The sequence below is a fragment of the Falco peregrinus genome, chromosome Z (assembly GCF_023634155.1).
Source record: "Falco peregrinus isolate bFalPer1 chromosome Z, bFalPer1.pri, whole genome shotgun sequence".
In the NCBI taxonomy this organism is placed as follows: domain Eukaryota; kingdom Metazoa; phylum Chordata; class Aves; order Falconiformes; family Falconidae; genus Falco; species Falco peregrinus.
This window is the reverse complement of record NC_073739.1, coordinates 54,548,049-54,562,076: the sequence shown is the minus strand read 5'-3', so window position 1 is coordinate 54,562,076 and position 14,028 is coordinate 54,548,049. Positions and strand designations below refer to the sequence as shown.

Here is a 14,028-nt window from a genome sequence, read left to right as displayed (position 1 = left end):
TCAAAAAGGCAGAAAAAACTGATTATTTAATTTTAATTTGTCTTGGCTGTGTGTTTCACCACAGTCCAGTGGATGGCTCCCTTACCACACTCTGGTTTTGCATTTCCTCGAGCACCTTATTACCGTGTTGTAACTGCCTAAGGCAGTTCCACTGCCTCAGCAAACTTTGTTCAGAACAAATGGAAAAGCATCTCCATTTCTGTTCCACAGGTTTGCAAGTGCAAGGTTTCCTCCCAAAACAATGCACTTCAATTTCTTGTACAAAAGAGCAGTTGATAATCCACAAGTGTAAAACATGGTAGAACAGCTATATATAAAACCACAACAAAAAAAACCCAAATCCACAGAGTATACCAGCAAAAAAAAAAATTAAAATTAATTAGTTTAAAATGGATTGGGTTATATTCTGGCCCTTACATCCTCTTACCATGCATTACAGCAAGTGATAGACGTAGCCATCCTAAGGCTAAGCAATCCATTGTCCTTAGAAACCTTGCAAAGGCAGCGTGGAAAAGAAAAATCAGGAACATGTCATTCTGGGAGTGGCTCCCACGGCTTGTGGGAGTCAAGAATGATAAAAAGGAAAGGTGCTGGTCAGTGCACACTTTGGTCCTTGCAGGAGTTTGAGTCTGTAGTAGTGGATTCACATCATATTTAACAGCAAGTTGACCCTAAACCAGACAGACCTACTCACTCCTTTCTTTAGTAAGATCTAGCAATAATGTTACTGCAGGATATGTCATATCAGACAGCTGATTACATGGAATTTTCTGATGTATTAGTTTTAGATCAGGTGGTAAAATCTCTGATCGTATGATCTCCACAATTTAACACAAGGCAGGGTCTTCAGTTATGGTGCGTAAAGTGTAACGCAAACACGTGTCCTGTGTTGAAAAGCTAAAGCCTTTTTTATTTCTCTTTTTTCATTTGGTTGCATGTTTAGCAGTATCCCTAAAGAGATTTTTATTGCAAAGTCTACTACCTGATAAAATCACCTACGTGGGTTACAAAATTCCTGAATGTCTCCAAAAAATTTCTTAAGATTTCTTAGATTTCTAGTCTATATCCCATGGAACTATAAAATTACTTAATTCTTCCTTTTTGTCCCAGCTAATTCCTTTAAATACCAGACAACTAAACAACATTTTAAAATAAAAGCATCACAATAATAACATGGATAATAGGCTGATTCTGTCCCCAGTCACAACTTCATTCTCTTGGGAAACCATATTACATCCCTTACTCATAAAACTCCACCCATGTCCAAGAACTATTTTACTGAACATTGTAATGTCACTATAGCATTCAACATTCACTCTATTTTTTCAGTCTTGTTTTAATAGCTTATAGTTACTATCTGATATGTTGATTGTGTCACTCTGTGTATGTTGAATGCAATGACATTCAACATACACATGTAAGTATGTGCACCATGGGGTTATAAAAAATGTACCTTTTTTCAGAAATGAAGGATGGCAGCCATGGTGTATAGAATGTTGGTAGTTTTATATGGCACTGGACATATAAATGCTCAGAATGCCATCACTGCAAACCAAAATCACATTAATTTACACAAGCTCAATTAACCAGCTGGAAGGACTGTCTTACAGTCCCTCTAGGAAGTGATACTTTATTGTATTTAGACAGACATTTTAGTTAAAGAAAACGTCAACCTATTTATTACAACTGCCAGATTCCACAAAAATGAGAAGAGCTCCCTGAATAGCCAGCTCAGCTACAGGGTTAGGCTGAGCCTAGTTTGTAAGTCCTTCCTTAGCAGAGCAGACTACTTATAGAATGAAATAAGGTAAATTAAGATGGAAGCAGAGAATCAATGTTATTATAACATAAACAGAGGCAAAATCCTGTCTACATGCAAAGCATATTGAATACAAATTCAGAAAATGTCTTTAATTACACATATACAGGACAGCTGAAGCAACAGTGGTGAGACTTGATTCTAACAGAAAATAAAAACCTTTACTTTCCAGTGTGGAATAGGCAGGCAGTCTTCAGAATAAAACTGGACAAAGTTCCAGATGCTCACAGACAGAAAAAAAGCAGAGGAGGTCCAGGAATGGGATGCAAGATATGGGACCAAAAATGCGGGTATATATTGTCTTCTCCGTCTGGAATAATGTATTTGTTCTACCAAAAGGCTTCAATATCTACCTTACTGCAAGAGGCTGATAGGATACTTGCACTTGTCACTAAGACATTTTTAAGTAATGTAAGGTTAGTTGAACTATACTACACCTACTTGCCTCTGTTTTTGTAGGGCTGAGTCTATTGTGGCTCCAGCTATGAATACCAGCTATGTGTATAACGTTGCATACAGCTATGAAAGTTTCATATATTTAAGTTTATAATCAGACAGTGGAATAAATTACAGAGAACTTATGTGCAAGCAGTCATCAGAATGGCCATTATTTAACAAAATAAGGTGCTTACTCTGTCTTACAGATATTTTTTTTCAATTGGTTTGTCATGGTGGGCATAGTAATATGCTCTAAATGGAATAGAATGGAATAGAGTATTTCAGTTGGAAGAGACCTGCAACAATCACCTAGCCCAACTGCCTGACCACTTCAGGGCTGAACAAAAGTTAAAGCAAGTTATTAAGGGTATTGCCCAAATGCCTCTTAAACACTGACAGGCTTGGGGCACTGCCCACCTCTCTAGGAAGCCTGTTCCAGGGCTTGACCACCCTCTTGGTAAATAAATACTTCCTAATGTTCAGTCTGAGCCTCCCTTCGTGCAGCGTTGAACCATTCCCATGTGCTCTGTCACTGGAAGTACTGAGGCAGTTAAATACTTAGGATGTAGAGTACAATTACATTTCTAATTCAGACAAAGAAAATCCCTGATTTAATTTGCATGGCCACTGCAGTGTTAATACACCATGGCCCAGGCAAAGGAAACTCCCTCCTCCTGACTCTCAGCTGAGAATGCGTATCCTGCAAATGTGAGGCCTGCAAGCTCAACTAATGCTGATAGTAGTATTAGCAACTGCAAATGTTAATTCACGTGCAGAGTTTCCTGTGCTTTGCTTAGTCTGTAGTTATGTTAAAGGTGTAGCCTTGAAGTCCAGGAAATGTGGCACGCAAATGCTTGTAACAGGACACAGACTTTGTATTAAGCTAACAACGCAAGCCTTAAGACATGCCTGGATTTTTTTTGGCCTACCTGGAGTTCTGCTTTTGTTTATTTTGGTCTATGAGCAATTACATAACTCTTTCAGTAATTATCTAGTATTAGGTAATAGCTAACTATTACTATTCTTGCATTATATTTCACTTAGGTGACTACTACCTATTATTGTATTATACTTTACCTTTTGCTTAGCATTGCACTGCCACGTGTAATGTAGCGTAAAGCCTACTGTCACACTCAAGCTGTAGTCTAGTGTGACAAAATTTTGCCTTTTGTAACTAACATCACCGCAAAACCAGAACCTTCAGTCCTAGGTTAACAGACACATAAGAAAGAATCAAAGGCAGTAAAATGAAGTCAGTGTTTCACTTTGGAAATAGAGTAGCAAAGGGTCATGTCCTACACTAAAGGCTGGGTCAGCTGTGGGTGAAATGCTAGATCAGGCTGGAAGGTGACTTCCATATAAACTTATCTCATATGTTTGGCAAGCTACAGATGTTAAAAAACCATATAGAATACTACTGCTGTATGATGATCTAAAAATAACTACCTCCCTTTAGCCCTCAACTTCTGCTCATTGGAAACCAAGTTTTAGCTGCCAACCTCGAAATGAGTCAAAATTTTCTGAAGCTTCAGTTTGTTCTTGTTGAACACTGCACCTGAGGTCACATAATTATTCTCATTTTGTTCATCTGTTGTGTTTAGCTTTGAGCAAGTCAACCCTCCTAGTCTTCTAAGACAGGTTCTCTATTCTGTAGATTATCCTAGAAGCAGTTTTATGTACTTACGCCTAGTTAAACTAAGCTGTCCTGACAATGCTAAACAGTATGTTAGGTAAAGTTTCATATGAGGTTTGTACAAATGGTGTAGAGGAATGAAGCTGGGTTAATTAACATTGATAATATACAGCTGTGGGTTGGCTTCAGGGGTGGTGAGTTGGCTGACGTAGACAAGGTACAGGTGTGGCTGGTTCTGTTAAGAGGTTGGGCAGCCAGTGAAGAGAGAGCAGCCGAGGAAGAGAGAGGAGGGAAAGTGTGTGTGCACACCCTGGATGAGGAGAGACTAGGTGAAGGCAGCAGAGGGACTGGCATGAAGAGTGTGCTGGTATGAGATGGTAAAAGACCTTGTTGCTTCCGGCTAGTTTGGAGAGTGCTGCGACAAAATGGGGTCTCAATTTGGGTCCTTTTGCATGTATGGAAAAATAGCTCTAGTAGAAAAAATATGATTTATGTGGTTAAAAAATTGCCTTCCCAAATTTTGAAAACTTCTCTTGAGGGATGTTAGTGACAAAGGCTTCCACGCATCCTTTTTGGTTAATATAACCACTGAAAAGGTTACTTTCCAATTTCTTTAAAAGTTACCTGCAAAACTGGTGAAGTACAGTTTTCTCTGCATTACTGTGAGTGGAGAAGAATGCAAGAGGTCCCTTGTTACATGGATAAAACAGTAATCATGCAAGAAGTCTACAATGGCTTACACCAAACAAATTCTTAGACTTTATTAAAAAATAACATTAGCACTGGATATCACAACACCCAGATAATTACATTTACTTTGATGTTTCCACTATTAGTCTGGGTTTGTAGGTTTATTATTTTTGTAGTAAAAATTCTCACTGCAATTATTTTTCACATACTCCCAAATCAGAGATACATTTCCACATTTCAGCCAGCTCACTAACTAAAGTGCAGTTCATTACAGAGTGTGGAAGGTGAGACAAGGGTTATTTTTTTTGACTATACAAGAGTTGAATGGCATACCTAGAGATTTCAGAAACACGCAGGAGACCATAAAAGGTTTTAGAGTGCTCAGTTCCATTTAATTTTGCAGGATGTAGTTCTTTAACCTCAAGATTTGGAATGATCTTTGAAAACAATTGGGAAGCTGAAGCTGAAACTCCTGCTATTCTACTTATCCCATATATAATAAACCTAGCTGTAAAGTTCTTCTACTTCGCGAACCTAAACTTACTGAAATGAAAGTAGATGAACTATAGATTTGCCATTTCTGAAAATTCAATATGAATGCTCCACTGGTTTTCAAGGAGTAATTTTATCAAATTATAAGTCAAGAGTGCTTTATAAATGCCCTACTGATTTTAAATAAGCTTTTCTACAAAGTTTGGCCCAGATGCAATAGAAATTTTCCTTTGAAATTAATGGAAATGTCTATCTCAATAGCCTAATTTATGTTTCCCTGGAAAATTTCAAGTAAAACCAATGGAAGACTTGATTCACTATACTTTTAAGAACTTTTCATGAGCTGCTTCCAGTTGCTAATGCTCCAGATTCAGTTATGAGACCAAAACAGTGTCTCTTCTACTTGTGCAATGCCAACAACAGTAGCATGTACACTGCTGGTAACACAGGATGCTCACCTGAAGCAAAAAATACATTAGAGCAATAAGAATCAATTATGTGAATCACACAGGTTCAGATGGAAATAGAAAGATTGGATTATAAAGAAAATGAATGTTCTTTATAAATTATGCAATTGAACAGTAGCTTACAGTAAAGTTCAAGTTTTAGTCACATCAAGATGTTATCAATTGCTATCATACTTACCAATTTATTTTGCTAGCCTGAGCTATCTCATAAGATCGCCAGCTAAAAGTTCATATAGCTTTAATTCTCACCAACAACAGAGTGACATTATTTGGAAACACATCTATAATGGGCAACCTATCTATCCTAACACCAGGCCTACCACAATAAATTCTACAGCTTCAGAAAAGGTTTCTGATATTTCCTTTGAAAATTATTATACCTTTGGAAAGTATTCTGTCACACTGAGAAAAAATTAAGAAAATATCAAGAAATGTAAGAAAATAATCTCACAAATCTAAAACCATGGAGAGAAAACACATAGACTTCTAAAAAAAGCCAAGGCTTTGGTGCTTTTCCTCCTAATTAGCCCAAGTTTTGAAGACTGGATACTACTCTAGGATAAGACCGTGTCTACACCACTCTGGTTTTTAAAGAGGAAATACCCACATAAAAGATAATGGTATTGTGGAAAGTATTAAATGGCCCTGTATATGTCATCCTTTCATATCTTCTCTAAAATAATAGAGGCTCAAACTTAAAGGGACTTCTGAGCCAGAGAAAGAACAGAGAACAGGACATAAACTAGACATGCCTCTCTCCTTCTACATAACAAAATGTAGGTATTTTTGACCAGGTCTGGTCTTCATTTTCTAACTTCTGTGCTTACATGATGAGTTTTGAGTTTACCCTTCATTCCTAAAAAATCCCACTTAACCAACTAAGCATTAGTAGTGTTACCTGGCATTTAAATTTCTTAAGCAGTTATTAAATGATTTATTATTTAACTGCCTTGCTATAGAAAACTGGTTTTATCATACATATCAAATCTTTCTCTATTCCTATCATAATCAATTAAAGTTATGTTATGAACTCTTAGTGTCACGACTTTCCTGTATTTCAAAACTCCCCTTACACGATGAAAAGAACAGTCATCTCTACATATAGGTTACCATTCTTACATATGCTTGCTACGTTATCAGCAACAACTATACTGCATTTGCTTTTGCTCTCTTTATCAAGTTTAAATAAAATTAATTAAGTCAGCCAGCCTGGTTTGCTCTCCCAACATGTTTGTGCTGGAATGAAGTCACATTGACTTCACGGGAGTTCTACTAAGTTCCCATTTCCTTCTTCTCTTCCTCTTCCCTGGAAGGCACATCAGCACATCTGAGCAAAACAGTAATGAAACACTCACACAGTTTATTACATTGCCTACAAGTCTTCAAAAGTCTCCAGGTCTAAAGCTCACAAGAAAAATAAATCTGTAAAAAGATTTTCTGTCTTCTCTTTCCTGGCTTCCTGCTCCTCTTGCACAGGTCATCCTGAAATCTCAGTGGCATATGTTTCCCTCTTCTGGGGGCTTATTTCTGCTTCCTTTGCTCTGTATTACACTTCCATTCTTTCATGCCCCCCCCCACGTGTCATATGCATTTGTCTCTTCATCAAGCTCATCTCTGGCTTCTTCTGCCCATCCCCATGACTTTATCCACATCAAGGCCATTCCATCAAGAGGTCTCCTACTGACAAACATAAAATTTTTAAGATTTCAGACAGAATTTCAAGTACCAGAACCAATAAAATCTCAAGCAAGTAATTATCTTTATTTACATGCTAAAGCAAACTACCCATGGAAAATTATGAAAATGTCTACACATGCAAAGGCTCCATTCTAATAGCCCCCATATTTCATCCCATAATTTTAAACTGTTAACTAGTTTATCTCAAAAAAAAACCAAAACCAAACAACCGATTTACATCATGGTTTGCTTTTGAACATTTAATCATTAAAAAATTCCTTAAATTCAAAACAAACTCATGCTTACTGTTATGTCATTCTCAATTTACTTAGTTTTCACTTAATTTCTCATTCTTGTTTTATAGTTTTCCTCTAAGAAAACTAGCATTGTCTTATTTCCTAAAATCTCATTTCAATTTTTCCTTTTCTATGCATTTATACTTTTTTGTTACTGTTTTCTGGTTTTGTTTCCAATTACATCTTTGCACTTTCCTCACCAGTCCCATGTTTTACTTTCACATTCTTGACTCCTTTCCTCTCTGTCCTGTTCATTCTGATGTCTAGCTATGCATTCCATCCCCGTTATCTTACTGTTGTCAACATGAAATTAACCTCTTCTTCTAGTGAAGTTAGGTTAGTCACATCTCTGTAGCTCTGTATTGATGGCTGTGCCCTGGAAGGAGAACTACAAGCCTGGTACGGGGAACATTCTGCCCCAGGAGGTGCCAACAGCCAGCTGGCTGCAACAAGGACAAGAAGTCGGCAGAATGGAACTGTAACGAGGGGAAAGGCAAAGGCGGGGGGGGGGGGGGGGCGGGGCGGGGAGAGACTGTGACCACTGACTCAATTCAGGACTACAAGACCCACCCCCCCAACTCCCTCGGATGTGTAGTGAATTAAAAATACACTGTAACTTTAAACTGAAGTGTGAGATATACAGACCAATAGAAAGCTACAGTGAAAAACTAATTACCAATAAATAGTATCTTTTAGGTAGAGGTTCGAAAACATGTATGTATAACTAGACTGTATAAATGTTCTTCTCAGTTTTGGGCTTGCTTTGTGGAATACCACCTAGCTCCCAGCTTTGCGCAAATCTATAATAAAGAAATACCTTGACTCTGTATGTCAACTGGCTTTTGCACACCAGGTGAATGATTCCACTTTTTTTGACAATTCTAGTAATTCTTCTGCTACCATCACCCCAGTCCATCACGTGTACTATGCTACTCAGTCAGTTTCTCCTTTACCAATACCTAACTTCCTCATCAGCATAACCATATCCCAAAGAGGATGTTATTGCTTTCTAAATATCAAGCTTTCTTTTTCTCTAACCTCTGCAATAACTGTCCACTTTCACACTTGCTTTCAGAGTCCTTGTTGAGAATTTTTATACAATTTTTTCGCTTTATATTATAGTTTCCAGCACATACTGCATGTTATGAAACAAACCACCTATAATTACTCCACAGCTAACTGCTCCTTCTAACCAGTCACTTGTGTGCCAGCAACCTGATCTCCTTTACAATCCCAGCTAGACAAAATATTTCCAGGTATAGTGGTATAACAATGTGATGCTTTTTCATTTTCTTTCCTCGTATCAAAGAATGTCTTCTCTTCTAGGAAGTCTATCCTATAAATTCTCCCTAGCACAAACTGATGCTATTCTCCCTAAGGTGGTAAAACATACCCCATGTCAGAATTATTTCAGATCTTTCTTCCCCGTTGCAAGACACATTCTACTGCTCGCTTCAACAGAAAGGCTGTATTCTGGAAATGGGCTTATAGTGAGACTATGCTCCTTTTACTGTAGAGGTGGAGTGTAACAAAGGTAAAGCTGAAGACAGCTTCATTTATCCTTTTTTTCAGATAGGACAATTAAACCACATGCTTACTGTACACCTCTGTGTTAAATAATCACTGAATGTTTCAGTGAAGCCAAGAAGGCTGTGGCCAACAGATCACAAAAGGTCATGTGTAGTAGAGTCTTTGCGTTTGAGACTGTGTTACTACTGACAAAATGAAAACTAAACTCTGAATTTGTGCAAATGGCCATTTGGTGAAATGCTGTAACAGCGGCAGTAAAGAAAGCTGTGTGCTACCACAAAAGCAGAGATAGATTTGCAAGGATGAAGAGAAAAGGAACAGATTAACAGAATAATTAAGAAATTTGGAATTGTTCAGCTGCCTTTGCACATGCTCAATATCCCAAAATTAAGCCTTAAGTAACTCACTCAAAACTGCAGTGGGATTTCTCAGCCCTGAAAGGAAAATACAGGAAACTTTGCTACCGTACTGTGTCTTAAAAGCTGTGTTTGTGCAAGTGGGCTTTATAGGTGCCTCTGTGTGTGGTTGGAAAAATAGTTACCAGACAACATCAGGATGAAAAGGGGAAAAATACATGCTGGGAGACAGCATCTGAAAGCCTCCCAAGAACTCACAGTGGTCTTGGATCAAAAACTGGTAAGACGGGGGTACCAAGGGGCTGCTGAACCTGTCCCCAGCACACACTGCACCCATGATGGGTCATGTAACCCACACCACATGCAAGAAGGCAGCAGCTGCTGCAGGTGGACAAAGACCACAGAGCAGTGTATATAAGCACACCTGCTGAAAGAAGGGACCCTGTGTGTGACTGTGCACAGCTGGCTGCAGACCCCTGGAGCGTGGGTACGAGGCCTGGCTCCTGAGTGAGCTACTGGGGTTGCCCTCTCCACTGCTGCTTCAGTTGGGTGACCACAAGTGTGTGCACTGTGTGAGGCAGCACCTGCATGTACAATGCAAATAGTTATCTCCGGTTAATAGTAAATCTAATTAATAAACAGAGTTCTAGTAACTGTTGGTTGTGATCTGTTTCTTCCCCTGACACAACACCCTGCCAGTGGTATTTACATAACCTGGTACAAAAAAGCTAAAACAGGTGTCATCCGGATCTTGTAATCTGTGTTTTAATACAGCTGCCAAAGTCTTAGACAATAAAGCTGCTCAGAATTCCTCCCAAAGCCATCCATTATTGCATCTCCTTGTTTCTAGCAAGCCCTATATCAGACACATTTCTATAGCATTTTACCAGTATTCATGTGTACTGGTTTTGGCTGGGATGGAGTGAATTTTCTTCAGAGCAGTTGCTATGGTGCTGATCAAGGACATTTTGTTTTTTGACACTGCCCCACCAGCGAGCAGGCTGGGGGCATGCAAGAAGCTAGGAAGGGATGCAGCTGGGACAGCTGACCCCAAATCATACCATAGCATGCTCAGCAATAAAACCTGGGGGAAGGAGGAAGGGTGGGACGTTAGGGGTTACGACACTTTGTCTTCCTACGTAACCTTTAGATGCGTAATCTTTAGATGCGACAAAGCTCCGGTTTCCTAGAAATGGCTGAACATCTACCTGCTGAAGTGAAGTACTGCATTGGTTCCTTATTTTGCTTTGCTTGTGTGCACAGGTTTTGCTTTACTTGTTGAACCATCTTTTATCTTGACCAGCGTTTTCTCACTTTTGCCCTCCTGACTCCCACCTGGCTGCGAGGGAGTGACAGAGTGCCCGAGTGGGGCCCGGCTGCCTGCCAGGGCTTGCCCACAACAGCATGGTGAATCCAGATTTTTCTGACGTTAATTTGCAGAATTACCCGATTTACAGAAATACGGAAAGTCAAGCCCGTACCAGATTCGAAGCACAAACGAGGCTCGCCTTTCATAGTCTGCCCCGTGTTTTCATTTCTAACGGGAGGGGCGCAGCCCGGCCTACTCCCAGCTTTTCCGGCAGAGCTACACCGGGCCGCGCGGACGTTTGACGCCCGTGGAAGCGCCGGGGCGCGGGTGTCAGGGAGCGGGCACCGTTCCGCCGGCGGCTCGCGAGCCGCGTTAGGCCGCAGGCCTGCAGCAGGCTCCCGCCCCGAGAGGCGGCCGGCCGCACCGCCCCCCCCGCCGCAGCCATGGCGACGCCAGCTCCCGCTCCCCCAGCGCGCGCCAGCCCCTCCCCCCGCCGCAGACCTGGCGCCCGCCGCCGGCCCGCGACCGCGCGGCGTGCGGGCAGCGCGCGGGGGGCGGGGCCCGGGGCGGGGCTCGCGGGCGCGTGGGCGGGGCCGCGCGCCGTGCCGAATGCGGCGAGAGGGCGGCCGGCGCGAGCGCGGGGGCGTGGTGGCGGCCGCTCGCCGCGATCTCTCCGCCCCGGTGTTGTTGTCTCTTTACGGCCGAGGCCGGGGGCTCTCGCGAGATCAGCGTTGGCGCCGTGACCTCCATGTGAGAGCGGCGGCGCCTGGTAAACACTCCCCGGAGTCGGGAGATGGCTCCCGGCGGCGCCCGTTAGACCGGGCTGCGGCGGTTCCCGCCAGACTCCGCCTCGCCTTGTGCCGCCTCGGGGGGCGTGCAGCGCGGGCCATCGGGAAGCGGCGGGGACCGGCTCGGGTCTCCTTCCCCCTCCGCACCCCTCCGAGCGAGGACGGCGGCCCGGCGGGCGGGGAGGCTCGTGTCTGTTCCGCGGCATTTGAAAATCCTGCCCCACCGAGCCAGACAAAGAGCGGGGGAAGCGCCCGGCCCCCTCTTCTTCTCCCTCGCACGCCGCAGAGGCGCTCCCGGGGAGCGGAGCCCTTTGCCACCCGTGCCCCAGGCTTCCCTCCCTTCCCCGCGGCCGGCCGAGCGAGTGGCAGGGAGCGCACCATGTGGATCCAGGTCCGCACTATAGACGGCACCGAGACCCAGACCATCGACGACCTGAGCCGCCTTACCAAGATCGAGTGCCTGCGGGAGAAGATCCAGGAGACCTTCCGCGTGAGCCCCGACCGCCAGCGCCTCTTCTACCGGGGCAAGCAGGTGAGGCGGGAACGCCCTTAGCCGGGCGGCGGGGGTGCGGGCGGTTGGGGGCTTCCCCCCTGCTCCACGCGTCCCCTCCCGGCCTCGGCCCTTTGTTGCGGGCCGGCGCGGATGTCCCCGTCTCCACCCATGTGTCGTCCACTGGCTCCGGCTTTTGTTTACTCCCGTCCCGTCGGGCCTAGAGGGAAGTTAGGGGGCAGGGGGGAGACCGGGCGTCCGGAGGCTCTGGGACCCCGCGCTGGCTTTCCCCGCGCCCTCCTGCCCGCCTTTTTCCCCGAGGGCGAGCGGGTGCCGGCGAGGCCCCTTTGTGTGTTTGTTTTCCCACCTGAACCGCGGGAGGCTCCTCCCCCGGCCCCTGCCTTTATCGTACCTAAGTGACAGGCGGCCGGGGGGCTGCGGGCAAGCCCCTCCGCTCGCCTTTCCCCGCCCCGACCGCGGGAGCGGAGCGTCCGTTCCCCTCCGCCCGCCCTGCCACCGCCTCGGCGGGGCGGGCGGGAAGCGTGTGGCGCGGCTGCCCCACGGGCGGTTTCCACGGCGGAGCGCCGCCGCCGGGCCCACACGTGGCGGGGAGGGGCGGTGCGGTGCGATGCGCCGGCGGTGCCCGCTGCGGGCTCGGTGCGGCGCGCCCGTGCCCCCGGCGCGGCGGAGTAACGGTTTTCGGGGCCCGCCGGCTGTGGTCCTCTCCCACCGCCTCGCCGCAGGGGGGCCGGGGGCGAGCCCGTGGCGGCCGGGCCGGGGGGCGGCGGCGTGGGGTTAGTTTGCGCGGGCACAACTTGTGCGCGGGGGGCGGGCGGGCTGGGGGCGGCTGCTGGCCGTGTGGAGGGGCGCTTCACCCCGACCGGGCATCGTCGTCACCGGGGTGGCTGGCTGAAAGCCCGCTGCGAGCTGATACCCTCCCTCCGGTGCCAGGTATGTTCTGCTCCGAGTATATTGCCTCGGGTAGTATTTTTGTTGCTGAGGGGTGTAACCTTTCAAGCTGCCTTACGTAAACGAGGCGCTTGAGTCGTTGAGAGGCACAGCTGTGACCTGACAAGAAAGATACTGGATGTGTGGTGTGTTTCAGGGAGAGTGTCTCTTAAGGTGCACCTTCTTACCACAGATGTGTGTTGCAGTGTTCGCCTAAACGGAGCAACGCAAGGCAGTGAGATTTCTGCCTCAAGAGAGACCCAAGTGTGTGTCTTTACAAACAAGGGTGGAAAAAAAAAGTAAAAAATAGAAATTTAACTATGACTAGGAGGTAAGCGTTAGTGGCTAGATGCTAAGCCTAGGTTGTGAACCCAATAGCAAATTAGTAGATTTTTGTGTTTTATAGGTGCGTGAGAGTGAGCATTTGTTAGGAGTCCATCAAGACCATTACAAACAAACTCATGTTGTGCTGAAAGGACCAAATCAAGGAACATTGGTCTTGAGGTTGTGTAACCTCTTTAGCTTTGTGCTGCTGTGCCAGCACACCACCTGTTTCAGTGCAGTGTGGGACACAAGGTTTACCCAAGAAGCAGGGAAGACCGTGCCTGTAGTGAGTTGTGCTTTTCTATGCAGTCTGTCAGTGGCCAGACCAATTAGCTTGACATTTTAGTTAACAGATGTCTTGCTTGAGAAAGCAGAATAGTGAAATACTATAGATTAAGTTGCCTACATGAGCAGCATTTGTGAACTTAGTACTTGGTTTATCCAGTTCAGGACGTAGTTGAGATTGTGTTCAGTGAAGAGTTAGGGAGTTCTTTTTTACAGCTTCAGTTGCCATTTATGTCTATTTTCTTGCAATTACCATAATTAATTCTGAAGTTTCCTTGATGGTTATGGATTGCCTTTCTGGTCCCTTAGTGCTAGTAAGTGGAAAAAAGGTCAGCAGGATTGGTCTTGCACAAGTACAACTGGATGTTGAGAGACATGAGCAAAGGAAACTAAACAACTTCAACTCTCTCAGGGCTATGATAAAAATAGATTACAAAAGGGCATTTCAATTAAATGGGATGCCAATAGAAAGCAGCATAGTGTGAT

General features: G+C 44.5%; 1 protein-coding gene across 4 annotated transcripts in view; it reads left to right on the top strand.

Annotated features, from left to right (window-relative positions):
* The first annotated feature begins 11,386 nt into the window (after nucleotides 1-11,386).
* The window catches only part of UHRF2 (ubiquitin like with PHD and ring finger domains 2), a 98,308-nt gene continuing 95,666 nt past the window's right edge, over nucleotides 11,387-14,028 (top strand). Inside the window, exon 1 of one of the 4 annotated variants that reach the window (XM_055790515.1) lies at nucleotides 11,387-12,027. In XM_055790515.1, coding sequence (XP_055646490.1) covers nucleotides 11,875-12,027 — 153 coding nt within the window. In that variant the 5' untranslated portion in view covers nucleotides 11,387-11,874. The remainder of the gene's footprint in view (nucleotides 12,028-14,028) is intronic. The other 3 variants (XM_055790514.1, XM_055790517.1, XM_055790516.1) reach the window with 3 other exon arrangements.